Source organism: Camelus bactrianus, chromosome 10 (genome assembly GCF_048773025.1).
Source record: "Camelus bactrianus isolate YW-2024 breed Bactrian camel chromosome 10, ASM4877302v1, whole genome shotgun sequence".
NCBI classification, from domain to species: domain Eukaryota; kingdom Metazoa; phylum Chordata; class Mammalia; order Artiodactyla; family Camelidae; genus Camelus; species Camelus bactrianus.
Window position 1 is genome coordinate 40,429,217 of NC_133548.1, and position 26,690 is coordinate 40,455,906.

The window sequence follows — 26,690 nt, forward strand, 5'->3', positions numbered from 1 at the left end:
TACAAAAAGTCATATAATCTAAAAAAGTTGGCTGGGGAACAATTTTATTTCTTCCTTTTAACTGGTATGCCTTTCCCCCACCTTCTTGCCTTATTGTATTGGCTGCGACTTCTAATACTGTGCTGAATAAGAGTGGGAGCAGACATCCTTGCCTAGATAACCCTGATGTTCCAGGGGGAAAACATTCAGTCTTTCGCCATGAAGTATGATGTTAGCTGTAGGTTTCTGAATATGTTACCAGGTTGAGAAAATTACCCTCTTACTTTCAGAGAGTTTTTATCATGAGCAGATACTGAACTTTGTCAAGTGCTTTTTCTGAGTCAACTGATGTGATCACGTGAATTTTCTTCTTTTCTCTGTTACTATGGTAGATTACACTCATTGATCTTTTTGTTTTTGTCTTCTTTCTCCTGTTTCATTCATTGATTAAAAAAATTTTTTCCTCTTCCTAATATTCATTTTTTTTTTAAAATATTGACCATACTTGAATACCTGGCATGAACTCTACTTGGTCATGGTATAGAATTTTTTTTTTTTTTTTGGTGGGGGTGGTAATTAGGTTTATTTCTTTCTTTTTACAGTGGAGATACTAGGGATTGAACCCAGGACCTTGTGCATGCTAAGCATGAGCTCTACCACTTGAGCTATGCCCTCCCCCTTAAAATTCTTTTACATATTGCTTAATTTTACTTGCTAATATTTTGATAAGGATTTTCCTATCTACATGCTTTAAGGATACTTGCTTGGTTATAGTTTTTTGTTTAACTGTCTTTGGCTAAGTATCAAGATAAGCCTAGTTTCATAAAATACACTTGGAAGGGTTCCCTCCTTTTTATATTTTGGAAAAAGTTGTGTAGAATTGGGGTTGATTGTTCTAAAATGTTTAGTACAAGTCTCCAGTGAAACCATCCCAACTTATACATTTTCTTTTTAAGAGATTTTAAATTATGAATGTCTTAACAGTTAAAGGGCTATTCAAATTATCTAAATCATATTAGGTGAGTTATAGTTTACGCTTTTCAAGGCATTGGTTCATTTCATCTAAGTTATTAAACTTATGTGTGCAGAGTTGTTCACTGTAGTCCCCTATCCTTTTGATATCTACAAGGTTTGCAGTGGTAATAATTTCATTCTTAATACTAGAAAATTCTGTCATCTTTTTTTTTCCTTTTGTCAGTCTTGCTACAGGTTTGTCAATTGGGTTGATTTTTTCAAATAATTAGCTCTTACTGATTTTCTGTTTTCAATTTCACTGATTTCTGCTCTTTATTATGTCTGTCCTGCTGCCTTTGGGTTTCTTTTGCTCTTTTTCCAAGTTAGGTGGAAGCTTAAGATTATTAATTCAAAATATTTCCTCTTTTTTCTAATGTAAGAATTTTTACCAAAGGCTAGCATTTAATGTTGTAAACTTCCCTCTCAGTAGTATTGCTTCAGTTGTGTCTCTAAATTTGTGATATGTTATATTTTCATTTTCATTCATTTCAAAGTATTTTTTAAAAATTTCCCTTGAGACCTCCTCTTTGACTTACGGATTATTTAGAAGTGTGTTGTTTATTTTTCAAATGTTTGGTGATTTTCTAGTTATCTTTCTGTTACTGATTTCCAATTTGATTCCAGTGTAGCTGAAAAAGATATTCTCCATGATTTTAATTATTTTAAATTTGTTGAGGGTAGTATGACCCAGGACATGGTCTATCCAAGTCCATGGGCAGTTGGAAAGAATCTGTACTCTGCTTTTGTTGAATGGACCATTTAATAAATGTTGATGGCATTGTTGAGTTCTATATCTTTGCTAATTTTCTGTCTAGAGATTCTACCTATCAATTATTGAGTGAAGCACACTGAAATCTCCAACTATAATTGTAGATTTGTCAATTTCTTCTTTCAATTTGGACAATTTTTGCTTCATATATTTTGCAGCTCTGTTATTTGGTACATTCACGTTTAAGATTGTTGTCTTCCTGATGAACCAACCCTTTTATCATTAGATAATACCCTTCTCTGTCTCTAGTAATCTTCTTTGCCTTAAAGTCTACTTTACGGGGGAAGAAAACAGTTCAGAGATAGAAAGTGAGCATACTCAGGATGCATGAAGTCCTGAGTTCAATCCCCAGTACCTCCATTAAAAAAAGGGAGGGAGGACCTTAAAAAAAAAGCCTACTTTACCTGATATTAATATAGCCATTCCTCATTTCTCTTGATTAATATTTACATAATATATCATTTTCAGTCCTTTTACTTTGAAACTGCCTACACCAATATATTGAAGGAAATTTTCTGTACAAAGCATACTGTTGGGTCATTTTTTTTAAGCTAATATGTTGACTTCTGCCTTTTACTTACTATAATCAGAACACTTACATGGAACTAAGCCTGCTATTTAAATTTTTCTGTTTGTTTTCTTTTTTCTGTCTTCCTGTGAATAGCTTGAACATTAAAAAATTTTTATTTTGATTTATCTTTTTGAGTTTATCTCTTTTTCAGTGGTTGCACTAGATATTACATTACATACACAAAATTTATCAGTCTGTTTGGTCTCACCCTTTTACAAGCTGAAGTATAGAAACCTTACCTTGGTGGGGGGAGGGTAGGTAGAGTTCAGTGATAGAGTACATGCTTAGTGTGCATGAGGTCCTGGGTTCAACCCCCAGTACCTCCATTAAAACATAAATAGACCTAATTACCATCCTCCTCCAAAAAAAGGTAGGAAAAAAATTAAAAAAAAAAACTTACCTCTGTATCTGTTTACCTTCTCTCATTTATAAAATAATTGTCTTACACAGTTTCTCTACATATATTTAGAACCACATCAGACAGTTCTGGTTCAACTATCAAACATAATTTCAAAAACTCAGGAGAAGGAAAGCCTACTGAATTGATTCAGATTTTTGCTTACCATGTTCTTTCTTCACTTCTAATGTTTCAAGATGCTTTCCTTTTATCATTTCCTTTCTGTTCAGAGAGGGCTTTTTAGCTATTTTTTTAAGGTAGGTCTGCTCGCGACAAATTCTCTTAGTGTTTTCTCATCCAAGAATGTCTTGATTTCCCCTTCATTCCTGAATAATATTTCTCCTGGGTATATGACTCTAGTTGACAGCTGTTTTCTTTCAACACTTGAAAAATGTGCCACTTATGGCCTGCATAGTTCCTAATAACAAATCTGTCATGAAAAATCAGTGTTTTTCCCTTGTAAGAAAAAGTGCCTTTTTGCACTCATTACTTTCAAGATATTTTGTCTTTGGTTTTCAGAAGTTTAACTATAATTGAATTTGATGTAAAGTTCTTTTGGCTTATCTTATCAGTGGTTTGCTCAGCTTCTTGGACCTGCAAGTTCATGCATTTTTGGCAAATTTGGAAAGTCATCAGCCATTATTTCTTTGAGTATTTTTCTAGCCCTGCCTTCTAAGACTCCAATGACACAAATGTTAGACCTTTTGTTATAGTCTCATAGGTCCCCAGTCTATTTTCTCTCTGCTATTTAGATTGGACAACTTTTATTGTTCTATCTTCAAGTTCACTAATTCTTTACATTTATTTGTCTTTTCCATTCTGCTGTTGAGACTATCCATTGACTTAATTTTTGTTCTTGCATTTCTCAGTTCTAAATTCCCATTCCATTTTTCTTTATATCTGCTATTTCTTCCCCAAGACTTTGTATTTTCTCATTTGTTTCAAGTGGGTTTAAGATCTCTCACTGAAGTATTCCTATGATGCCTGCTTTAAAATATTTGTCAGATAATTCTAACATCTGTCATTTTGGTGTTTCTATCGATTCCCTTTCTTCATTCAAAATGAGATTTTCCTGATTCTTAACATAATGAATGATTTGTTTACACTGAAACCTGGACATTTTGAATACTGTGATATTCTAGACCCTATTTAAATCTTCTGATTTAGCTGGCTTCTTGACACTGCTCGATGTGAGGAAAGGCCCCTGCCTCATTACTGCCAAGTGGGAGCAGAAGTCCAGGTTTTTCACCCGGCCTCTTTTGATACTCGAGGTGAGCAGGGGCTCCTCATTACTGCTGGGCAAAGGTAGGGACTCTGGCTGCTCAGGAGGCCTCCTAGGCAGTGAGAGGCAGGAGTATCTCATTACTGTCCCCCCTGTGGCCTCCAGTGACACCACAGGTGGGAGAGGGATAGCCTCCTTACTCTGGGAGGTGGTTGAAAGTCCTGATTCTCACCCAGGCTTCTTCTAACATTATTCCAGTGGGGAAGGAAAGGAAAATCTCCTTACTGTCAGATAGGAGTGTAAGGCCAGTCTCCCCACATGGTCTTTAATGACAGTGAACAAGGGGAAAGGGAGAATGGCACTGGGGGGGTTCAGTACTGCCCAGCAGGGAAGAGACTTTTGGCTCCCTACTCAGTATTCTCTGAAACCACCATAGCAGGGAGTTGGAAAGCCTTGTTATACCTTCATGAGGTTGGAAGTCTAGGCTCCCTCCTCAGCCATGGCTGGCATGGATTAGGGTCGGGGCCATAGTGTTTCTGCATTGTTTGGTAAAGCACAAAGTGGTTATTGGCCAAGAGTTCTGCCTTGCTAGGCTATCCCTTTCCTGGCCTTTTGGCTAGAGAGAGCAGGCTTTATTAGTCTGTGCCTGTTGCTATTTCCAGCCTGCCAGCTTCTTCAACTCCAAGTTTGGGATATATTAGGCAAAAAGAAAACCCAGGGAACTCACCCCATGTCATTCCTTGAGTCCTGAGGTCCCTAGTCTTTATGCCTTTTCTCCACCTTTCAGAGTCTTCTTATGTTTATTTTATATATAATGTTCAAGATTTCAGTTGTTTTAGCGGGAAGAATAGGGCAATGTACATCTACTCCATCATCCTGAAAGCAGAAGTCCCCACTTTTTAAACTGGTTCCTACTATGTTCAACCACACAAATTCCTGGAAAAATGAGGGTAGAGTCTGTGGAAGAGATTTTTCTTTATGTGATGCTTATATATTAGGAGAAATCTGGACTACTCCACCATCCAAATGAGTTATAAACCTAAGCCAGTCATATAAGAATCTCCAAATTACCCGTTAAATCAGGGTAGGACTTATGATACACACTTGTGTATACTAAACACTTGAAACACTTATGATTTCATAAATACTTATGAATTAACAATTTTTCATTCAAAACTTTAAAACAATCATTAAATTGTGTTTCTTAGGGAACAAAAGTCTTTTACATAATGTGATCTTTTCAAAGACACTATAGGGAACTATATAGGTAAATCCAATCTCAGACTTTTGAACATATTTTGTCATAATAAACAGATATTTAAATGTACTTACCCCAAAAGAAAATAAAACTACCCTAGTAGAAATGGCCTAGCGTAGTGACTGTCACAGACTAAGCAACTCAATAAATATGAGAAAAGATACCTTTAAAAATAGTATTTAAAATATACTGTTAAGTAAAAATGCTTTTCCCTAGTTAATGCCAAACATATGAGGCTATATAATTATTTTGTTTAGTTTATGAAATACGCTTTCATAATTAACCAGAAAAAATGTTTCTAATTTTTATATATCATTAGAATGTATTTAGGACTATCTTCTTATAATAATACATTCTCAAACATGCCTGGCAATAAGCAGATTCAAGGTTTCTTTGATTATGAAATTCAGAGAGATTGGTTTTATGTAGACAGCTCTAATTAGTGAAAATAAACAGTTCTAATTACTAATAAATCACTGAGAATTAAGTTTTTAAAAAGACTAATACAAGTAATTTTTCAGTTGATACTAATTTTTCAGGATTAATAACAAAATATGTAAAACAACTGGGAATTATAACATATATTTTAGTATTCTCACTCCCCCTCAACATCCCGAAGACATAAATGTTAAGGTAACAAAGCAGAGATTTCCTTAAATCACCATAATCTAATGCAGAGCTTCACAAAATAAGTTCCTCAAGAATCTTAGTGGCCCTTGAAATACTAACAGATGTCCCATAGAGAAAAAGAACACATTGGTTAAACAGAGTTAAACAAATTTCTCTACTATAGGAACACTCAGGGCATTTAAAATTATATATACACTGTGAACTTCCCAAAGAGAATTACAGTTACACAGTTTCTCAAATGTACTTAATCAGAAGTCTTCTCCCAAACATCTATTAAAAGCCACTGGAGACTAGTGTTGAACAGAACTCAATCTGAGAGACAGAACGGCAGAAGAATCCCTTTCACGACTTGGCCAGGTAAAATGAAGACCAAAAATTTAATACATATTCCAGTTGTAATAACTAAGAAATGATTCCATAAAGAAAATATTAGGATGAAAAGCTTTTTTAAAAAACTGTAGACAATTCTAGCACTTATTTAAAGAAGTCTATTAATCATGCTGTAAAATAACTATCAAAACTGATTACAGATAAAATAAAAAATTAACTAACTGCTAATTCCATTCTTATTTACTCTGAAATACTATTCTCAAGTTAATGTATTTAAACATAAAGATAACTCCAGAAACTGGACATTTCAGATTAAGTTTCGGGGGGAGGATATAGCTCAAGTGGTAGAATGCAGTCTCAGCACGCACAATGTGCTGGGTTCAATCCCCAGTATCTCCTCTGAAAATAAATAAATAAATAAACCTAATTACCTCTCTCCCACCCCACCCCCCAAAAAACTTTCATTTTTAACAGAACTTCAAACTTAGTTACCTGAAATTAAACACAATTGTTAACCTCACTGTACACACATAACTATCATATTGTGGCTCACTGGACAGAATATATAATAAACAGAACATATAACCATCACTGTTGTACATGTATGTAAGTATATGTGTGTATATATGTGTGCATGTATTCATGTACATTTTTGTGTGTATGTATATACAGCCAATAAAACAAACATACCAGAGTCCACTAATAAAAGTAAAAAAAAAATTTTAAGAGTTCAATTCAAATTAAGGCCAAATATTATCATCTGAATGAGATTTTATAATGCTTCTTTTAACTAGATTTTTACAATCCACATTTACACCAAATTCTTTTTAAAACACATACACTAACAAAATACACAATGGCAAGCAGTGATATAACACTAAATTTAGATGCTGTATGATGATTTTTACAGTTTAAGAAGTGTAGGTTATAGGTTTGAATTCAGAAAATAAAGGGAAATCACTTACCTCTAACTAAAGTTCTCTGAAGGTAGTATCCTCCTTAGAACCCCTATCTTGGGTAGTTTCTCCTGCTGTAATTTCCCTCATGAGATTCCAGAAAAGTCTAGGAAGTTTTAGGTTCCCTTCTGCAAGTCCTAGTAGCGCATGTGTGTTATAAAACTGCTCACATACTGCTTCATAGTTGTATCTTCCAATTCTCATTGAATAATCACCACCACCACCACCACCACCACTGTCCATGTATCAATGTAAGATATTACCTTTGGAGAATTCCATTCAGAAATGTTATTTTTTTTACTTCTCCAAAAGTATCCTCCAAATCACTCCACTGCTGTCTCTATAATGTACTTAAAAGAGCGGTGACAATTCAGCAGGTGAATAAATAATGACGTAAAGATTCAGCTATGCAATTATGGTTGCTGACTACTCAGATTCCAACATAACACAAATAAAACTAGCTTCCTCAACATTCAATAAATATGTAAAAAAACTAAACTGAACATACTCATGAAATATCTTACAAAAAATACTTTCATAAACACAGAAGAAAAATAGTGTACATCAGTTGGGATTACTAAATATTTCCTGAGTATACTATGTTAAAGAAATGCCAATATTTAAAAATGAGTTAGAAGAAAAGCCACTGAAAGACAAGCGTTAATAATTTTTCAGTGTGTCACTGCTACCTTAAACTGCCAAAATAAAATAAAAGTAAAAGCAGAACAAAAATGAAAAATAAAACTAGCCATTCAAACCAAGGCCAATCTCATATACACAGAATGGCAGTTTATAAAGGGTACTATTAAGCATTTAACACAAATTTTCAGATCTATTCAGGAAGCTGACTGAAAATAGTGGAGCAAAGGAGATCTGATCTTCCACTACCCAGGAAAGATCTTTTACTTCGGGTTCCCACTGAGGGATTCCATAACTTCTTGCTGATTTTTTCTTGACAGTCATATAAAAAGTAGGAGAAAAAAACCAAAGGGCATCAATTGTCCTAGAGGCCAGAGTACTAAACCATACTTGTAGCACTATTTTAGAAGCTAAAGTATGGACTAGCCTTAAGAACACTGATTTTTTAGCTACAAGCCACCATCAGCTTGATTGCAGCATAAATAAGATCCAAAATAACACCATAATGCAATTCTACTTTTTAGATGCCTCAGTTAGCTTTGAAAGTTTCCCTGGCTCATAATAGGTTCAAATAGATGTCTCCGAATATTCCAATTTTAAATATCAACTACTTCCACGACTCTCCTTTTGTATAAGCAATTAAACACACATATATAAAGACAAAAATGCAATAATAAAATTATCAAAAAGTAGTTTAAAATAGGTAAGAGGAGGAATGAGAAAATCTTAATCTCTCAATTAGACACTCAGTATATATAAATAACTAAGCTAATTATATATAGTTCTGAGTCTTTAAATTATCTGTGCTTATATAATGCCTGGTGATTTTAAATTAAATTTTAGAATAGGGATGGGCATTTAAAAATTGTGGCCTCTGTCATAAAAACCAGAGGTACTTTTCCAATTTTAAGTGCATGGAACAAAATAATACCCCTCAAACAAAAAAGTACTTTCCAAAGCAAAAAAAAAAAAGTCACAAAGGTAGCATTTATAAAATAGATTATTTAGAGGTTTAAAAAGAAAGATGAAGTGAAATAATAATCTAGTCTCCTTAAGAAAGAATAAAATACTGAGCCATGAGGCAGTACATTTGCATTCACTTTCTCTCTTATACATGCACTATCAGGACTCACTGAAGGGTCAAAGTCTTCTAGATCTTGCTACTTTAAATGCAGGAATGACAACCCAAGAAGGTGTATCTAGGATGATACTTACCTTAGGACAGATTATACCACTGTGCTATTATGTATTCTGTGCATGGATACATAAGCAGTCAGCTGAAAGGTACACACCACACTAGCAAATGCTTGGCTGGACCCATAAGGTCGGATGACCAATGGAATATCAAGGTATGTGTCGATTCTCCAGCCCTCATAACCACATTCCAGACATCTCACGTAGTCCTTCAGCTTGCCTTGATACAGTTCATTTATAAGATCAGCCTAAAAATAAAAACATTTACATTTTTAATGGGGTTCCTTAAAAATAATTTACCAATATTTCACGCCTTTAGAATGAGTTTCAGAAGGATACTGATTCTCACTGTTGAAGTTTTAGAAAGTTTTAATTTATGATTTATCTAAAATTCTACAGAAAAAAACCAAGGCTTAACAAAAACCAATAAATTAAGAATGTATAAAAATTAACTATTTCAATTCTCATGTCACTAAAAATCTCACTATTAAAATGTTTTGTTGAAATCAGTTATCAATTTTTTTTTTTTTACTAATACACCTCATACTGTTTTTTCATTAGGATGAGAATACATCATTTTAGGCATGTTGATAATCACATAGCTAAATAACTTGCTATTTTTATAGTTTCACATATACTTATCACCACTTTCATAATAATATACTCTGATTTCTAAAATCATATCTTCTATCTCAAGGTGCAAATGAAACTTTTTAACTCTGTTATACACATAAAACAATTTTAAGGAAAAATATACTTTAATTTTTTTTAATGTACAGAAATTGAAAAAATAATCTTAAACGCCACCTCCCTCAAAATATCCTCACCTAAAAGAATGCATCTCTCATCTACTTCTCAAACTTAGCCAACTGGGGGGCTCTTCTGCCCAAAGGAGGCAGGTAACTTCCCTAAGTAAGAATCTTCCATGTGAATGTCTTGCCTCAAGATTCTTGTACCAAAACTTGGAAACTCAGAAGGAATGCCCCAGCTGATCTTAACAGAAGTGTTGACCCACAGAAGGATGTAATGAGGAGGAAGGACACCTTCACACCTATGAAGAAGAAACAGTCCCTAATACCATCTACATAAAGAAACTAAAATACAATCCCATAGATTATGCAAAGAAACTAGATCACTAAATGAACTTAATTTTTTTTCAATATTTAAGGGAAGATGAGAGGAAAAGCATATTACAATTTACCTTTTTCATAAATTTACATATCTTCAAATATCTAGGACTTATAAATCTTCAAATTAGGATCCACCATCACTGTCTACACTAATACTGTATACTTAATGAAACCTTCTTTATTCACTTGCCCAATTATATCTGATTATGTCTTCTGTGTCTGGGAGGGCCTGTCTAAGTCATTCAATCCAATATTTTTCAAAACATTTTTAATAGCAACTCACAGGAAGGAAACAACTTACACATTTTACCCAGTACATATAACTGTAACCAAAGTTGCATAAAACAAAACTTACCCTTAATTATGTAATGCTCTCTTATATTTTTCTATTTTATTCCATTTTTTTTAAGTGCTGGTGTAGATTCACTAAACTGATTTCATAACCCATTAACAGACCACAATCTCATTTGAAAAACTTTAGTCCAAGCCATCATAATAGTTCCAATCAGACAGTAGATCTTCCAGGATACCTTCCAGATTCTTCCCTGTTTTTATCCCTAATGACCTTCTATCACTACACGTAGCATAAATTCTCCTCTGTACCGAGTCTTGAGTCCCATCCAGTTCAGTCTTATCCCTCATCCCAGTGACATATCTAATGTTCTCCCCACTTCTAACTTGTTCCTCCTTCCAATGGATAAGAATAGGGTCAGATTAACAAGATTCTTAAAAGTCAAAAGCATATGACCTCAGTGGTTAAAAAGAAGGTAATACTAGATGAATATACTTTATAATGTATATTTTATACTTTATAATGTGCTAGATAAGACATCTAATCTATTTAGTAAATATCTGAAAATACTGTTCAAAAATCATCCCCAAAACCATACACACACACATACATGAATTACACAGTTTTCAGCTAAAAAGAGACCATCTAGAGCCCAACTTCCTTATTTTAAAGATGAGAAAACTGAGGTCTAGGGTGGTTTAATGAGGATGTTTATGACTCAGTTAATGGCCAAGTGAGAAATTGAGTACTGTAAGTTCCCAGATTCAGTACTTTAACAACTGGACTAATGCCCAAGCTTTATAACATTCCAAGAGAATAAAGTCACTTTAAGGTAATGAATAATTTATTAGAAAACACTCCCCTCAACTTGAGAGAAATTACCTGTTCTGTTTGTTTCCATTTCTGTTCCAAAGCATCAAACATGACTCTGCAGAGTTCTTGTACATCATGCTGTTGCCATGCTATTTTAAGATAAAATTTCATTTTAAAAAGCCATAAATTTAGTGTAAGAAAACACTAATTTGTTGTTTAAAAGCAAATTGTCACAAACAGGGAAAAGCCTACACAAAATAATGTTAAACTTAAAAAGAACATAAAATATACACTACAGTCATGAAAAGGCAATTACAAGGGGAAAAAACCAACAGAGCCTAGCATTTTATAAATAGCATATGCTTTATGGTGCTACAGTATTTGCTGTTTTTGTTATTTTTCACTGTAGAGTTAAGAAATGTGTTAACCAAAACCTAAGACAACACACTTTTAAAATTTGAGTTTAAGTACATAGAGCATAATCAAACTTACTTTATAAGAAAATTTTAATTGATCAAAAATTTAAGCCTTAGAGCTTTTAAAAAATAAGTTATTTTTAAATGCCAGCAAAAAACAATAAAAAGGTTTAAGCTAAAGTTAATTAAGATGTTAATAAGCATTATTTGTTTATAGTATGGTCTCCCAGAATTTTTTTGACTATTAGAAATACTTATCATTATAAGATAATTAGTACCCTCACTACTATCCCATCCAAAGCTCCTTGTAACATCTGTGGTTTCAATTGCTCTCTTTTTGCTCGTTTGTAACAAAACAAAAAGCCTTTGAAGCTGATATGGGATACTTGTCACTGGATCTTCTTCAGATTCTTCAAATTCCCACCTATTGAAATGAAATGTTTGAAAGTTATTTATAAAATATCTTTATTCTTTAAAGCATAATTAATATTACCATCATAACAAATGTGAGATCTCAACTCGGGGGCTTTACAGAGTTTGGATATTAACTGAAGCTATTAATATCTAATGAAACATTAGTCCTTCTCTAATTCATAAATTCAGAAAAAATTTAGACTTTCACAAGAGAAGGCATAAGAAGGCAACATGAATAAAAGGCAAAGGTAGTTTAAATGTAACTGTTGAACTTGAATCTGGTCAGGATTCTTGTCCTAATTATTAACTCACAAAAAATACAGAGAACAGAATATTAAATGACACTATGGCATTCAACCATCAAAACCCAAACTGTGGAAAACTACATGACAAATGCCATTAGTTTCCAATATATGTATTTTCAAGGAATAAACTGCAAGGAGGGAAAAAAGATGTAAGGGGATTAAAATAGATTAAATAGGTTAAGAGTCTTATTAATCAATTTCAATGCACAGATCTTGTTTGGATCCCAATTTGAACAGACTGTTTTAAAAAAAATTACGAGGCACTCAGGAAAATCTTAGCACCAACCTGAGATATAATTTACAGATGATATGATGGGTGCGTGCTTCCAAATAATCAGAGTGGAGGATTTTAGACAAAAAAAGATTGATCATGAGTTGATATCCAAAACTGGGTGATGGGTACAGAAGGATTCATTATACTATTTCACTATTTTTTAATATATTTGAAATCTTCCATAATAAGTTTTTGAAAGAGAAGTAAATTAAATAATCTAGATGAGATTTTTACCCTCACAAACTAATGATAAACATCAGTCCAGCCCTAACTACAGGGACTATCTCAATAGCAAGAAAATTGCTAAAGAACTTAGATATCATGGGAAAACGTCAGATTGGGAGACTAGAGTTGGAATGTACCCACAAAGGTCCTTAAAACAATTTTATATTCAATAAAATAAAATTCCAAAGACAAAATAAGATAACAGCAATGATTTTCTTAAATTGGCAATCAGATTATTATTAGTTTCCGCTTCCTCACTGGAAGCTTTTTAATTTTCAAAAGGAGTCTGGAGTATTAATTTTCCTCTGCTGCAGTTTACAAACACACTAAAAGGCTTTTCCTCCCTTATTTCAGTATGGCCCTTTGTCAAAGCGTTCAATGCTTTCCTTATTTTAGGGCTTAGAAGTCACAGCTCTGTGATCCTGCCCCTCTTACACTAGAGCTCCCTTCTGCCTTGCAGACGTCAATAGAATATATTTCACTTCTTCTTCTCAAAGGTTCCCTGCAAATACCTGTATTCGTTATGTGGCATCTGCTTTAACTCTCCACTCTTCTAAAGTCAATCCCTAGGTCTCTTTAATTCTTATTTTCCTCAAAAGGAGGGACATATAATTGATATTAAAGATCTAAACTTCTCCCAGTAGCTATAAAGGAACAGTGAAGTCAAAATAAAGAATGCTTAAATTTCTTGCAAGGGAAATTCACTAGCAGGGAGGAACTACTGTAATATAGTACCTTAAAAAGTTTTAAATCTTGCTGGTTCTTTCTGTTATTCTAGTCACCTAAGTTAGAAACTTTGATGCCATATTTGATCCTTCCCTTCCCTTTACTCCTAAATAAAATTAATTAGTCACTAAGTCCTATCAGTTTTCTACCTGAAATATAACCATGGCCACCATCTTCATTTTAACCACCAACTATCCATGCCTGCTTTAATAACAGATTCTTCCAAGGACCCCTATCTTTCAAATCAATCCTGCACACTGTGCTATATAAACCTCTCTAAAACAATATATATAACACATCGCTTCCATGCTTACACATCTAAAGTGGTATTATATAACAAGTGAAGAAAATAAACAAATAGAATCCTATCCTTTTATGCTAGCTGTACCCTGTCTGTAAGTCCAGTAAGGTCTAGCCTTTTAAAGGAGCCATCCCTTCCTTAGTTCTACATTATGAAACATCATCAGGCTCTCAGGCTTTGTTTCACCACTTGCAATAAGCTTCATTCTCTTTTCAATGCACGCGCGCACACACACCCACACCCACACACACACACACACACAAAACATCCTCTTTAATCTTACGTCTCACTCACCCTCCACTCACTGGGCTCCAGTCACAACAGATTTTTTTTGTTCCTCAAAGGCTTTTGCACTGCGCTGTTCTTCCTCAGATCTTCACAGGACTGGCTCCTATCAAGTCTATCCACATGGTATTTCCTCAGAGAAGCCCTCCCTGACTACTCACTCTGCCTCTTGACAGTTACTCTTTCCATACATGACTGCGAAGTGAGCTCATTTCTATAGGCTGACCTATGGAAGGTCTAAGGAGGGGCACTTTGTCTTACCACTGTAACCTCTGTGCCTAAAAGATGCTTGGCACACAATAACTATGCAACATATGTTTCTGAATCAGTAGTTTTGGCTATGCTCTTACGCTTCTCTGCAGTGGTATATATTTACAGACCACTTGCAGGGTGGAACTCATGGCTAATCAAGATCCTGGGACCCCCCACTCCTAAGCAATACTTGCTGAAGCAGGCACATTGCTGTCGACTACTGAGCTTGTTCTAGTTTTGAGGGCAGGCTCTAGATTTCATCTGTAACCTCATCTTCCAGTACTCTGATAAAAACTCTAGTTACGTAGATTTCCTGGAGGCCCCTGCAACATACTATACTTACTGGCAGCAACTACAACCCAAGTAGAATAGGGTAATGAATTCTGGCAACTACTGAGTTGCTACTTCTAGTAGTGTGGACTCCGGCAAACAAACCTCTCTGTCTTCTGTTATTCCCTTTGTAAAATGTAGATAACAGTATGTAATTCATATACTTACCATGAGAATTAAATGAGTCAATACGTAAAGTGTTCAGAACAGTACCTGATACAAACTGATAATAACTAACACTTAGGTAGCACTTACTGTACTGTTTTGCTCTTCAAAGTCCCTCCTGTCTACAATGCCCCCCTTTTCTTCTCACCCTAGCCAAACCATACCTAGCTTCCTGACCTATCTCAAGCTCTACTTTCTCTGCTAAGCTAATTCTCCAAGTTTCATTAATCTCCCTCTTCTCTAAACTCTCATGGGTATTTAGGCATTGTTAAATGTTATTTAAACTATTTTATACATACACATATTGCAACTGTAAATAGATCTGTAAATTACTTTAGAACAAAGACCTTATTTCTAGCTTCATCTGTATCTATCAAGTGCTTAGCATATAATCACTACTGAGTAACAAATACTTGTTGAATGAAAAACATGTCAACTTTTAAAAGTAAATTCAGATGAGCTTACATATGAATATAATGGTAATATAATGTCATTTGAACATTACAACCAATAATATTAAAAGTTCCAAAAATATTTTAAATATATTTTACAGTAATTTCACAGATGTTACTCAAAAGAACACAAAAAGAGAAAAAATCAGTTTACTTATACTTGAAAATGTCTTAAAAAATAAAAATTATGTATATTGTAAAAAAAATATACACAAAGCAAGAGCATATTAAAATAGGACACTCATAAAAGTGAATGTCAGACTTTAGGGTTTATTTAAATATGAACTTCCTCCACAGAGCATTTTAAAGTACCTTATACATACCTACAGTCTTTAAAAAAGACAAACATGCACACATACACACACATTATATAGAACAGTTGCATTATATTTTAATTAAAAACAAAATTTGCAAGATTAAAAAGACAACTCTTTCTTAAACTGAGAGATGGAGGGAAAGGAGAATATGATTTACGTATTCAGGCTATCTCCAAAAGCAGATAACATATTTCTTCATAAAGGCATTAAAGATAAAAGTGAGGGAAGCTTAATTAAATACAATAATTTATCTTAAATGTAAATTTTTTCCAATTTTATCCTTTTGCTGTCTATGCACTTCAGATTCTCCCTCCCACAAATTTTTCACATGCCAGTCTCTCAAAAGATCTTTTTCTTATATACTATTCAAGCAGGTATGTTTTATGAAGTGAGAAACGCCCCAAACTTAACAAATACGTACAAGAAGATAAATAGATTTAATACGTTAAAAACTATATTTTCATTCTTAAATCAATGCTATTTAAATAATTTTTTTGAATACTCACTTATATAATGCATTCCTAAATTCAGGAGTCATAAAAAGTGTTTGCAAAAGGCTATTCAAATAGCAAGTCATTGCCTGGTTTACTAATCCCACATATCCTTAAAAACAAAAAAACACACACAAGTATACGTAAATAAGGATTTACATTAAAAACTAACAAGAAAACTTAGTAAGAATTTAATACACAGTGAAAATTGAGAGGTTAAGGTTACAGTTGGAAATTATTTCAATTTTTTCAACAGCACTTAAAAAAGCCCTTTTGCTAATATGTGCACTATGTAAACTTTATTTCTCAGAAAAAGTCAGGATCTATAGACATCTTGTTGTATGTCCAGATATGCACATGGATATTACACAGCATTTAATAAAAATTTAAAAGGAACATGTTTAATGTACTATATTTTTTGAAAAAAAAGTTACGCATTAAGACAGAAAAGTATAAACATATTCACTTTAAATATCTTACATCCCAACATATGAAGACAGTACTGAACCAGGTATCCCTGCCATGAGGCCAACAAACCAATTTCCAACAAGAATTAATAACATATGAGATAAATTCATTGCATGCAAACTCAGAGTGACTTTCTCTATTTTAATACACCCATGAAGTATGAAATCCCACAGATCAGCATGCTATGCAAGAAGTGACTGTTATAGTAAGGAGAGAATGCAGAGATGGGAGTAGAGGATAACAGAGGGAGAGGGAGAGCAAAAGGAGAGGGTTATATGCATTTAAAATTCAAGTGAACAATTTAAGTACTAGCTTTATATACCTAATTGGTAATGGCTACCACTGTTGAGAACATTTTTAAAACTTCTCCTTCAGGTAGAGGTAGACTTCAGGCCCAATTTATGAAAAAAAGTCAGCCTCATCATTTTATTATACCTCATCATTTGAGCAAAATCTGGTAAACATATTGCGTAATAATTAAACTTATTTACTGCCACTTAATATTGAATGACTTGGCTGTCTCAAAAAAACTTAAATCTTTTCTCAATACATGCTGAAGGCGTTCACTGAAGCTTTTCAAAATACTTTTCCAATTTCCCAATTATCAAAAATATCTTGAGACATGGTAAACTCTGTGGATAATCTATATTGCCAAAGAAGGTGATGAAAGGACCAACAAATGCACAATGAACCTTGGTCAACTGTGGAGAAGAATAGATCCACACCACCTGCACTTGTACAATTCTAAAAAGGTATCAAGCAGCTATCCTAGCTTACACTCTGGACTAAGGTTCAAGCTTTGATGTCTAATGCCTTTCATCTTTAAGAACACTGTGTGTATCTGTTTATATACTTACATTGTTATACAATTATAAACTACTCCAATTCCTAACCAGCCCCGCCACCTGAGTTGTTGCCACAGCACTCTGTCTTTAGTCCTTATCAGCCTTTATCTCACTGTTCTGTAGCTGTCTATCTACTTGTATATCTTCCCCATCAGACTGTGAGGGGGGTTTCTCTCTCTATCCTTCTACTTAGCACAGCAGCAAGTGCACATGTAGGGTAAGTGCAAATGACTGACAAGTAACACAAATCTGGAAGATATCTGGACTATTAATAATGAAAAGCATTACTTCATTCTTAGGTCATGTGAACAGACTCCCACAAACAGCACTCCAGCAAAGAGACCAGGTTGTTCCGCATCTTCTTCTCAGCTGAGGCTAAGGCTGCCTGGGATTTCCCTTCTCCATCTCTCCTTCCCTCAATTCCTCAACAGTCAGGGACAACCACTCTACCTGCAGCCTTAAAAGGTAAATGAATACTGCTGTTGTCCTTCATGTACCTTAAGACCAATCCAATCATTTATTTGTTACTTTGTTTTCCTTCCCTCAGCTTAAAAAAGGATGGTATAATAGCAATTGATTTCTGTCATCACTCTTTATTTCACCACTAGCAATAAAAACCACATAGAAACCTACAGTATTTTCTACTTGATTTAGCACCATATTTAAACAGTATGAACAGTGTCTCAAGTAAATGTACTACTGTTTTCCAAAAGTATAAAGATTTTAGAGAGACCAATAAGATAAAATGCTAGAGAACTAATAGAAATCTTTTATCCTTATGCATTGTCTAAATCAACAAATTGCAAATGGTAACTATTATCAAGTGGATTCTCTATCTAAAATAGTTATGGGTCAATATGGTAAGCATAGGCCAGTAAGGGAGAAGAACATAAGAACGTAAGAACATATGCCATTCTGTAGAGGGCAGATGCAGAAAGAAATCCTGAAGGAGGAGACACTCCTCCTGAATGAAGGAGAGCTCAAGTAGGCCAAATGAAGAATCAAACTGGACAACTCCTAAAGTAGATAAAATAAGAATAAAAGAATTGTTAAAGAAACTGGCCAAGGAAAGATATCTTGGATTTAAATGATGAAACACCTCAGTCACATGGTTTCTAATCACCTGGGAGTCCACATCAACCTTCAATCCACTCCTTATTTCTTAAAATCTACACCCCATCCCTAACCATCTCCTAACAGTGGCTGGCTACCAGAAGGAGTTGGTAGGTAAGAGAGACAGGAAAGAATATGTTATATCCTCAAACTCACTGCATTATGAAGAAGTGTGTTTCTAGAGCCCTGTTTTGAAATCATGGGAGCATTTTCCAATAAAAACATTTTGCACAAGATTTATAATAATTTCTTAAGGAAAATGCAAGCTCTATAGTCACTAACAAAATAATTTTGGAAACACAACTCTTTTTGATGTGTATAGATTATTTTAATTTAGAAAGGCAGTACCCCAGAACATTGGAGGAAAATGTACAGGTAGGGAACAGGAGTAGAGTAGAGGTATGTGAATAGCTGGGAATGAGGACTATGCTTACATGGCAATGTATATCAAAGTCCTCTAAAAATATTTTTAATAAGTTTCAACTTAGTGATCCAACTTCTAGGAACTTATCCTAAGGAAATAATCACAGATGAAAATAAAAACTTGTGTATAATAATGTTCATAACAACAGTAATAATTATAGTTTAAATATCTAAATCATACAATGAAACACTTTCAGCCATTCAGAACCCGTATTAAAATACTATTTAATAACAATGAAAAATGCTCCTCATATATTATTATGCAAAAAATATAGACTAAAAATCTGCTCATAACATGATTTCTTCATTTTCTTAAAAGCATTCAAATGAAGGAAAGATAAGACAAAAATAAGCAAAATCATTAGTTTCTATTCATAGTACTGTCAGTGACTTCCAGTTTCTTCATTTTATAGTATGATGATGAATGTGTACTACATTCCTATAATCAGAGAATATTTTTTAAAAGTATGCTTTAGTCTCTAGGAATTACAGGCATTAGAGAGCTATACAGTACACAGCGCAAAGTAGGAGTTCGGCAAATACTTCCTGTGTAAGGACTGAACTGGTTGTCAGAATACTCAGCAAAAATTTCAAGAATCCTGATTTGTTAAATCTGGAACTTTCTCAAAGTATTCCAACTATCTTACCAAATGCAATTTATACAGCCTGTTCCCGAGTAGCCAAATTAGTATTCTGGGGAGCAATGCCTTGGAACCTACATTTTTAACAAGTATCCTGAAATGATTTTTAAAGAAATAAAAATTAGAGAATCACTACTTTATCCAGCGTTAAGAAGCAGCTTTATATATCTTCTAGTATCTGAAATAGAAGATAATTTTACATTATTTTATTCTTGGTAGTTTGCTGCAAAAAGATGTATTGATATAAATGATCCTAAATATCAAACATGACCAACCTTTTCTATTTCCAGAATAAATACACCATTAAGAGTGCACAAATGACTAGCTATGAGGGAATTATTCTAGATTTCAATCATAAAATACAATAAGTGGAAGATTACAGATCACATTAAAAAAAATCTGCAATATAATTCTATAGTTTTCTTTTTATACTAGATATTTGTATGTACTATTTACAATCATCTCTGTTTTGAAGTTCTAAGAGTAAACATTCTGAAGCCATACCTAGCATGAAACACCATTAACTAGCTGTACAAAGGCTTCTCTGAGCCCTAGTATCCATTTCTTTTAATGTGAATACTACCTAGCAAAAATGTTTGTTTTAAGATGAAATAATATGTAAAAGTATCCAGATTATATTTTTTGGCAATCAGCAAATCATATATAAAAAATATAAAATTGCATAAAACAATTTCACTAGCTCAATAAACAGAAAAAAATTTCAGAAATATAGACGTAATCATATTCAGAACAAAGCTAACAGAAATTTTAAATTACACGCTTAATTTCAAACATGTGATTATATTAAACCAGAAGGTAACACAGTAGGCCTAACAAAATAAGCCTGGCCCATCTGTTCCAAGTGGAAGTATCTCCTGTAGTCTATTCTAATCCTTATGGAGATAACATTCCTTTCAGAGGAAGTCAACTTCAAAAACTTAAGATTAAATTCAAAATAGAAAATTATCAAAGAGAAAAGTCTTCTTTCAAAATCCATTATTTAGTATTTTTTACTTTATTACTAAATAGTGGCAGTAACAATACAGTAAAAATAACAGTGGGTTGAGGGAAAAGGAACCACGTTCTCGTTCTAACTTTGCTTCTGCTAACTAGTGATCTTGCTCTGAGTCTCAGTTTTCTAAACCATAAAATGAGAACTCTAAGATTACTCTGGGTCTAATGCTCAATGATTTTATGAAAATATAACAACAACAATAATAACAAATCTTACCAGTTTCTGATTTATTCAAAATAGATGAATAGGAGTAGCTTTGGCTGACATAATCACTGGTAGAGCCCACAGAACCTTCTCTTGGAAGTGGACCTATAAATTTGTCATGCACATTGTCATCCCCAGCACTGGAATCCTCCTAAAATGCAGCATAACCAATATTTACTGAATGGTAAATGATGCTGAAACAATGAAAAAAGACATACTAATTGCTGAGGAAAAAAAAGATGAGGCATTACTGGTACCACCAAGACATTCAAAGTACATATCGTCATTATTTCCTGGAGGAAGGTTGAAAGATGCCCAATATAAAACACTTTGGAGAGGTGCTTATGCTTCCTTCCAAAGTTCTTACTTTCTCAATTTCTTTCAATTCTTTTTCAAATTTTGTTTACATGAGAGGAGATATTTGGTACTAATAAATCAAAATACAACTGTGAACTCCTTGATGACAGAGTCTGTCATTCATTTTTATATCATCCTTGCTAAGAAGGACTGGAAGGCAGGGGATACTCAGTAAGTGCTGAATGGAATGGATAGTTTCCTACTGATATTATAATAATAAGAAACTTCCTATTAATGAGAAAGATGTCAAAAGGAGTAAGGGATATAAAATCAGCATAAGCAACTAAGCCAGAGCTGAAGAGTAATTACTATGCATTTTAAAGCATAAATTCCCAAATTAATAGCTAATCTAGTTTAATATCACCCAGACTAGTCAAAAATCTTCTCATGATGTGATTAAAAATAAATGATGAGATTAAGGAAGGTCAGAACATATTCTGGTATTGCTTCGGTATGGATGCCCTGTGTTTAATCACTGTCTACTGTCCAGAGAGGCATTCTAATACACAACAGAATTCTAAATGACAGCATCAAATAGAAGAACTTTTCCTGAGGAAAGTTTCTGAAAAGTCCATAAACTCTGTGAGCCTTAGTTTCCTCAGTCTGTAAAGTAGCTAGGTAAATCAGACCAAGTTTTTTCAGAGAATGCCTCAAATTGGGAGTTACTGGATTTGATGATCATTAAGGCCACTGAACCAGGACGGAAAGCCTATTGAAATACCAATTGTAGCAAACACTGAAAAAACAGAAATAAAGCATATAATTTAGAAACTAGTCATTCCAAAAAGTTTGGTGGGAGGGTGGGGAGTGGGAGCAAAAATGGCAGGGTAGGTAATTCTGAGGGGGTCTGTTTCCCTACAGAACTACAAAAAAACCTGGGCAAAACTGCCAAAGATTTACAGAAACCAAGTAAATGTTTAACCAAAGGCCACTGAAACACAGTAGGAGATCTTATCCTAGACCCACCCCCATCCCTGTTGTAGTGTGAGTCCCAGGATGGCAAAAGACTATATATACACAAACAACAGTGCTATGGATGCCCAGTATAATCATGTTAACATACATACTTAAACCAACAGAAAACAGAAAAATAATTTATTATACATAAATTACAAAACATCTCTCTCCTCCTTCCTTTGGAAAATTGCTTCCCAATAGGTGACAGTGCAGAAAAATTATGAATATAAGACTTTCTAAATAGTTTACCAGCAGTATTTGAGGCTGTTCACCATCTTTATCTGTCAAATGCAGAAAGTTCTTCTTTCCTGGCTCAAAATTAGCATCAAGAAGAGACCTGTCACTGGTATGATCCAGTGGAGCCTATAGGCATAAAATAAAATGTCTCAGATTATAAGCAACATTAATTGTAATAATAAAATACAAATAATATATAAATAGATACATATCTACCAATGTAAATAGATTCATATCTACAATTACTAGGTTCAAACAGTATTTTTTAAAATGAAGTCTGGAAAATTCTGTTAATCTAGGCTTGGAATTAACTCATCTATTCATGAACTGTATGGCTAAACCCAGTGACAGGGCATATACTGACAGGTATTTCAGATGTTCATATTTCCCAACATCTAAAAAACTGAAGGAACATTAAATACTACACAAATAAATAATTATAAACATTTGTATTTCGATGTTCTTTAAAATGTAGGCAGTATAGAATTCAATGGGTTTTCATGAAAAGTAATTAAAGATTATTTTATATAACTAAAATTGTAAAACACATGTTTTGATATAGGAGTATAATGAGAATTCCCACATAGGAAACACACTAAGCAACCCAACACAAATAATACACAATATAACAAAATGGGCACCTTCAGAAAGACCCCTGAAGGAAAAGCCTGTCCTAAATACTGACACCTATTTCAAGTCCACTGCTAAGATCTAGAGAATCCCGGTAGGGATAGAAGTGGTAACTCCTTTGAAAATTAACTATCTAGCATATTTAGTCTTTACCTCTTTTATCTGGTAGACAACTTAAACCCTGGCTGTCACTCTAACACACTCTAGTTAGTGGATGAGAAAGTTCTTTATCCCCCAAGCCCTACTCACTCAACCCTCCCAGTCCACTGTTGAGAAAAACCGAGGGATGGGATGAACGCCCTACTCTTCTGTTTTAAAACCATTTTGCTCATTAAGAAATGTTTTTAATGTTTCAAAGACAAGAGGAATGTCTCCTTAGAAGGACTTATTTTATGGAAATGCATTTAGTTCTTAGAAAATTAACATTATATAAAAGCACAGGTATTAAGGGCAAAAAAAAATTAACTGTAAGAGATTCTGCCACTTGTTATTTGTGTGACTTTGGGCAAGTTACTTCACTTCCTCACAACTCAGTTTCCTCACCATGTGGCTGTGATAGCACTTACCTTACAAGGTGGTTAAAAGGATTAAATGAGGTTATATTTGTAGAGAGCCTAGTATTAGAACAATACTAGGCACACAGTGAGTACAAAATAAGTGTTAAGTAATAAAATAAACTTACAAAATCTCACCTAACTTTGGCTCATATCTAGATATCCATAAGAAAAATAGGACACAGAGAACCAGAAGCTAAGAGAAGCCACTTGAAAGGAAGAAAGGTATCTTTGGGTCCCTTACATTCTTTGGGCAGGAACCAGATCTCTCAGGATCTCTTAGGCATAAAAGATCAGATGATATAGCTAGAATACATAGAGGTTTTACCTCAGTAAATGTGTCTGTATGTATGATATGGTAGGTAGATAAATGAATTAGGTTTTTAGAGAAGCACACATGCAGGTCAAAAAGTATACTTGTAGAAATGTCCAGGGGCCAAATAAAAACACAGAAATTAAGTACTTAAGAATAGTCATGGCTGAACAAAGAAAAATAGTTATTCCTGGCATACTGCTATTTGAAACTACTGCAGATGTTCATTTCAAAAACATTTTTTGAATGCCTAGGGACAATATCTATGGAGGATATAAAACTAATACTACAAGGTCCCAGCCATCAAAATACTTACCTTCTATCAAGTGAAAAGACACAAATAAATAGCAACTATAGTATACAGAGACTATGATGATTGGCATAGCAGAAGAAAAAGTGCAATAGGAGGAAAAAGAGAAAGGTTACTCTTAAAGTGGCATGAGGAAACACCAAGTAAGGCTTCTTAAAAGTAAAAGAAATAGGACTTAGGCAGACATACATGACCGTACAGAACTATCCTTTAAACTGAAAAAGTGGCAACAATATAAGCTACATGGTAATGTAAAAGAGAGTATTCAAAGTTTCAGATTAAATATTGGGTCTCTTTGTATAACTTGTTGGGTCATCAATTTTACTAATAAGTTTCAGAGGCGGGAAGTTGGCTAATTTAAAACACTAGTTCTGTATTTTAAAAAACCCACAAATACATTATGGAATAGAAGGCAAAATATCATACTCTTAAAAGCAAACCAAGCAACACAAACACCTTTGATTCTTCTATAGAGCAAATTAATACCATGCCCTCCAAATATCATAGGGATACACATTCAATTTTGTTTGCCATTACTTTCCTGCAAAACTTAAGAGCAGCAATGGTATAGGACAGGAAGAGGTAACATAAGCAAAAACATGGAAATAGAGAAGTATGAAGTTCTGTGTTAAGAAAATAAATTACTCCAATATCTCCAAGTTAAGATTACAAAGACTTAAAGGACCAATTGTCTTGAATGCTAATCTATGGAATATGATTTTTAATCAGTGGGCAATGATCAGTCATTAAAGGTTTCTAAACCGGAAGGGGACAAGAGTACTATGATTTAAGATGACTAAAAACAATTCTAACAACCGTATACATGTGATTTAGGACTGAAAGACAGGAAAAAGAAAAGACTACTTAGAGTACTATTATAATGGTAGAGATGAGCTCTAACTCAACAGTCTCCTTTGCCACTCTCCCATGCAAAATTGACCAATGCCTCCTTTTTGCACTCACAGCAAACATAAATAATACAGTATTTGTTAGTGTAATTATTTTTAGATATACCTGCCTCTACAACTTTACTGTGAGATCTCTGAAGCAGAACTCATGGTATCACCAACTTTCCTGATCAGGGTTTTACTACTCTATCTGGTACATAATCTCTATTAATACTGGGGTGTAAATCCTATATTCCTTTTTCTATAAACATTTTTTCTTCTTTTCTAAAAGTTAGATTATAAAATACATATGATTTTATATCCTGCCTTTTTCATTTAAATGTTTAAGATGAACATCATTCCATTCAGCAAATGCTGGAAAATTTTCTGTTGATGACAGTCATCCTACATAAATTAAAAAAAACTAATGAAATGACACTGTGCAAACTTTAAGATAATCAAATATTGAATCCAGAATGAAGGCAGAGAAAGGGATGATGAGGGTTCCACTTACTGAGTTGCACACAGGCTCTTAATATTTATTATAGTTTTGCTTATATTAAAAAGGATTCCAGGATTTAATATACTCATTAATAACAACAATGACTATAATATTATTAGCAACTTAAGAGAAGATTCTTTCAGTCTAGAGTTTTACCATATCAGCAGTATTGATTCCATTTCCCCACACCAAATCAAAGGTTCCATTTATGTAGCCCACTTTGTTGGCCACATCTTCAAAGAGCTTTCTGAGCGGAGTAGAAGCTGGTAAATTTAAAGTGATCCGTTCATTCACTGTCTTTGAATTAGTAGTATCTTGGATTATACATAAGACTCTAGGTTCTTCAGCAGCATTTTCTATCTGAAATTAAAAAAAAAACAACCAAATATTATTTATCTTTAAAGGAAAACAAACTATATATGTTTTCTATTAAATGCAAAAAACCTACAAAATATTATTTTCTCCGTGCTAATATTACTGCTTTATGTCTGAAATACATGCTACTGAATGTGTCAAACATATAAAGCACCATACATGCTTATTTGGAAAAACTGGAACATATTTAAGAATCAACCATCGTTCTTGTGGATACCTGCTTTCACCTTATAAGGCTGTAAACCAACAGTCACCAAGCCCATGAAGACAGTATACTTGAGCAATTTTCAGTTGAATGTAACAAAATCTGATCCTTAAAAATGTGTCACTACTAAGCTAGCACAGTCACATCAAGTATTTCTGGATTTTCTGATGAAACAGAAAGGGAACTATGCAGAAACGCAATGAGGACTGTCAAAGACTGCAAAATCCATACTAAAGGACATGCGCGATCAGGTGTCCTGACCTTTTACACTGTCGTATCCATAGACAAAATACCCAAAAGCCCCATGTATCAGTGTGTTAGAAGTTGACAAGCTTATCCAAACAGATTGGCCAGCAGAGTAAGGAAAAGCAAGGAAAACAACTTTTCAATTACCCATATATAGGGTCACAAATTCTCTTTTATTCTTTTTTCATCTAGTACATGAATTAGACAAAAAGTTTTTTAAAGGAGACTTTCTCAGAGAAGCTATCCCTTTCCTTGAGCTGT

The 26,690-nt window shown here is 33.8% G+C and overlaps 1 protein-coding gene across 2 annotated transcripts in view; it reads right to left on the minus strand.

Annotated features, from left to right (window-relative positions):
• USP47 (ubiquitin specific peptidase 47) overlaps positions 1–26,690 on the minus strand; it is a 113,910-nt gene that overhangs the window by 38,529 nt on the left and 48,691 nt on the right. For both annotated transcript variants that reach the window (XM_074372387.1, XM_074372388.1), the window contains 7 exons: positions 25,760–25,963; positions 22,420–22,533; positions 20,869–21,007; positions 16,163–16,259; positions 11,889–12,034; positions 11,264–11,343; positions 9,058–9,207 (listed from right to left, as the gene is read on the minus strand). In XM_074372387.1, coding sequence (XP_074228488.1) covers positions 9,058–9,207; positions 11,264–11,343; positions 11,889–12,034; positions 16,163–16,259; positions 20,869–21,007; positions 22,420–22,533; positions 25,760–25,963 — 930 coding nt within the window. The remainder of the gene's footprint in view (positions 1–9,057; positions 9,208–11,263; positions 11,344–11,888; positions 12,035–16,162; positions 16,260–20,868; positions 21,008–22,419; positions 22,534–25,759; positions 25,964–26,690) is intronic.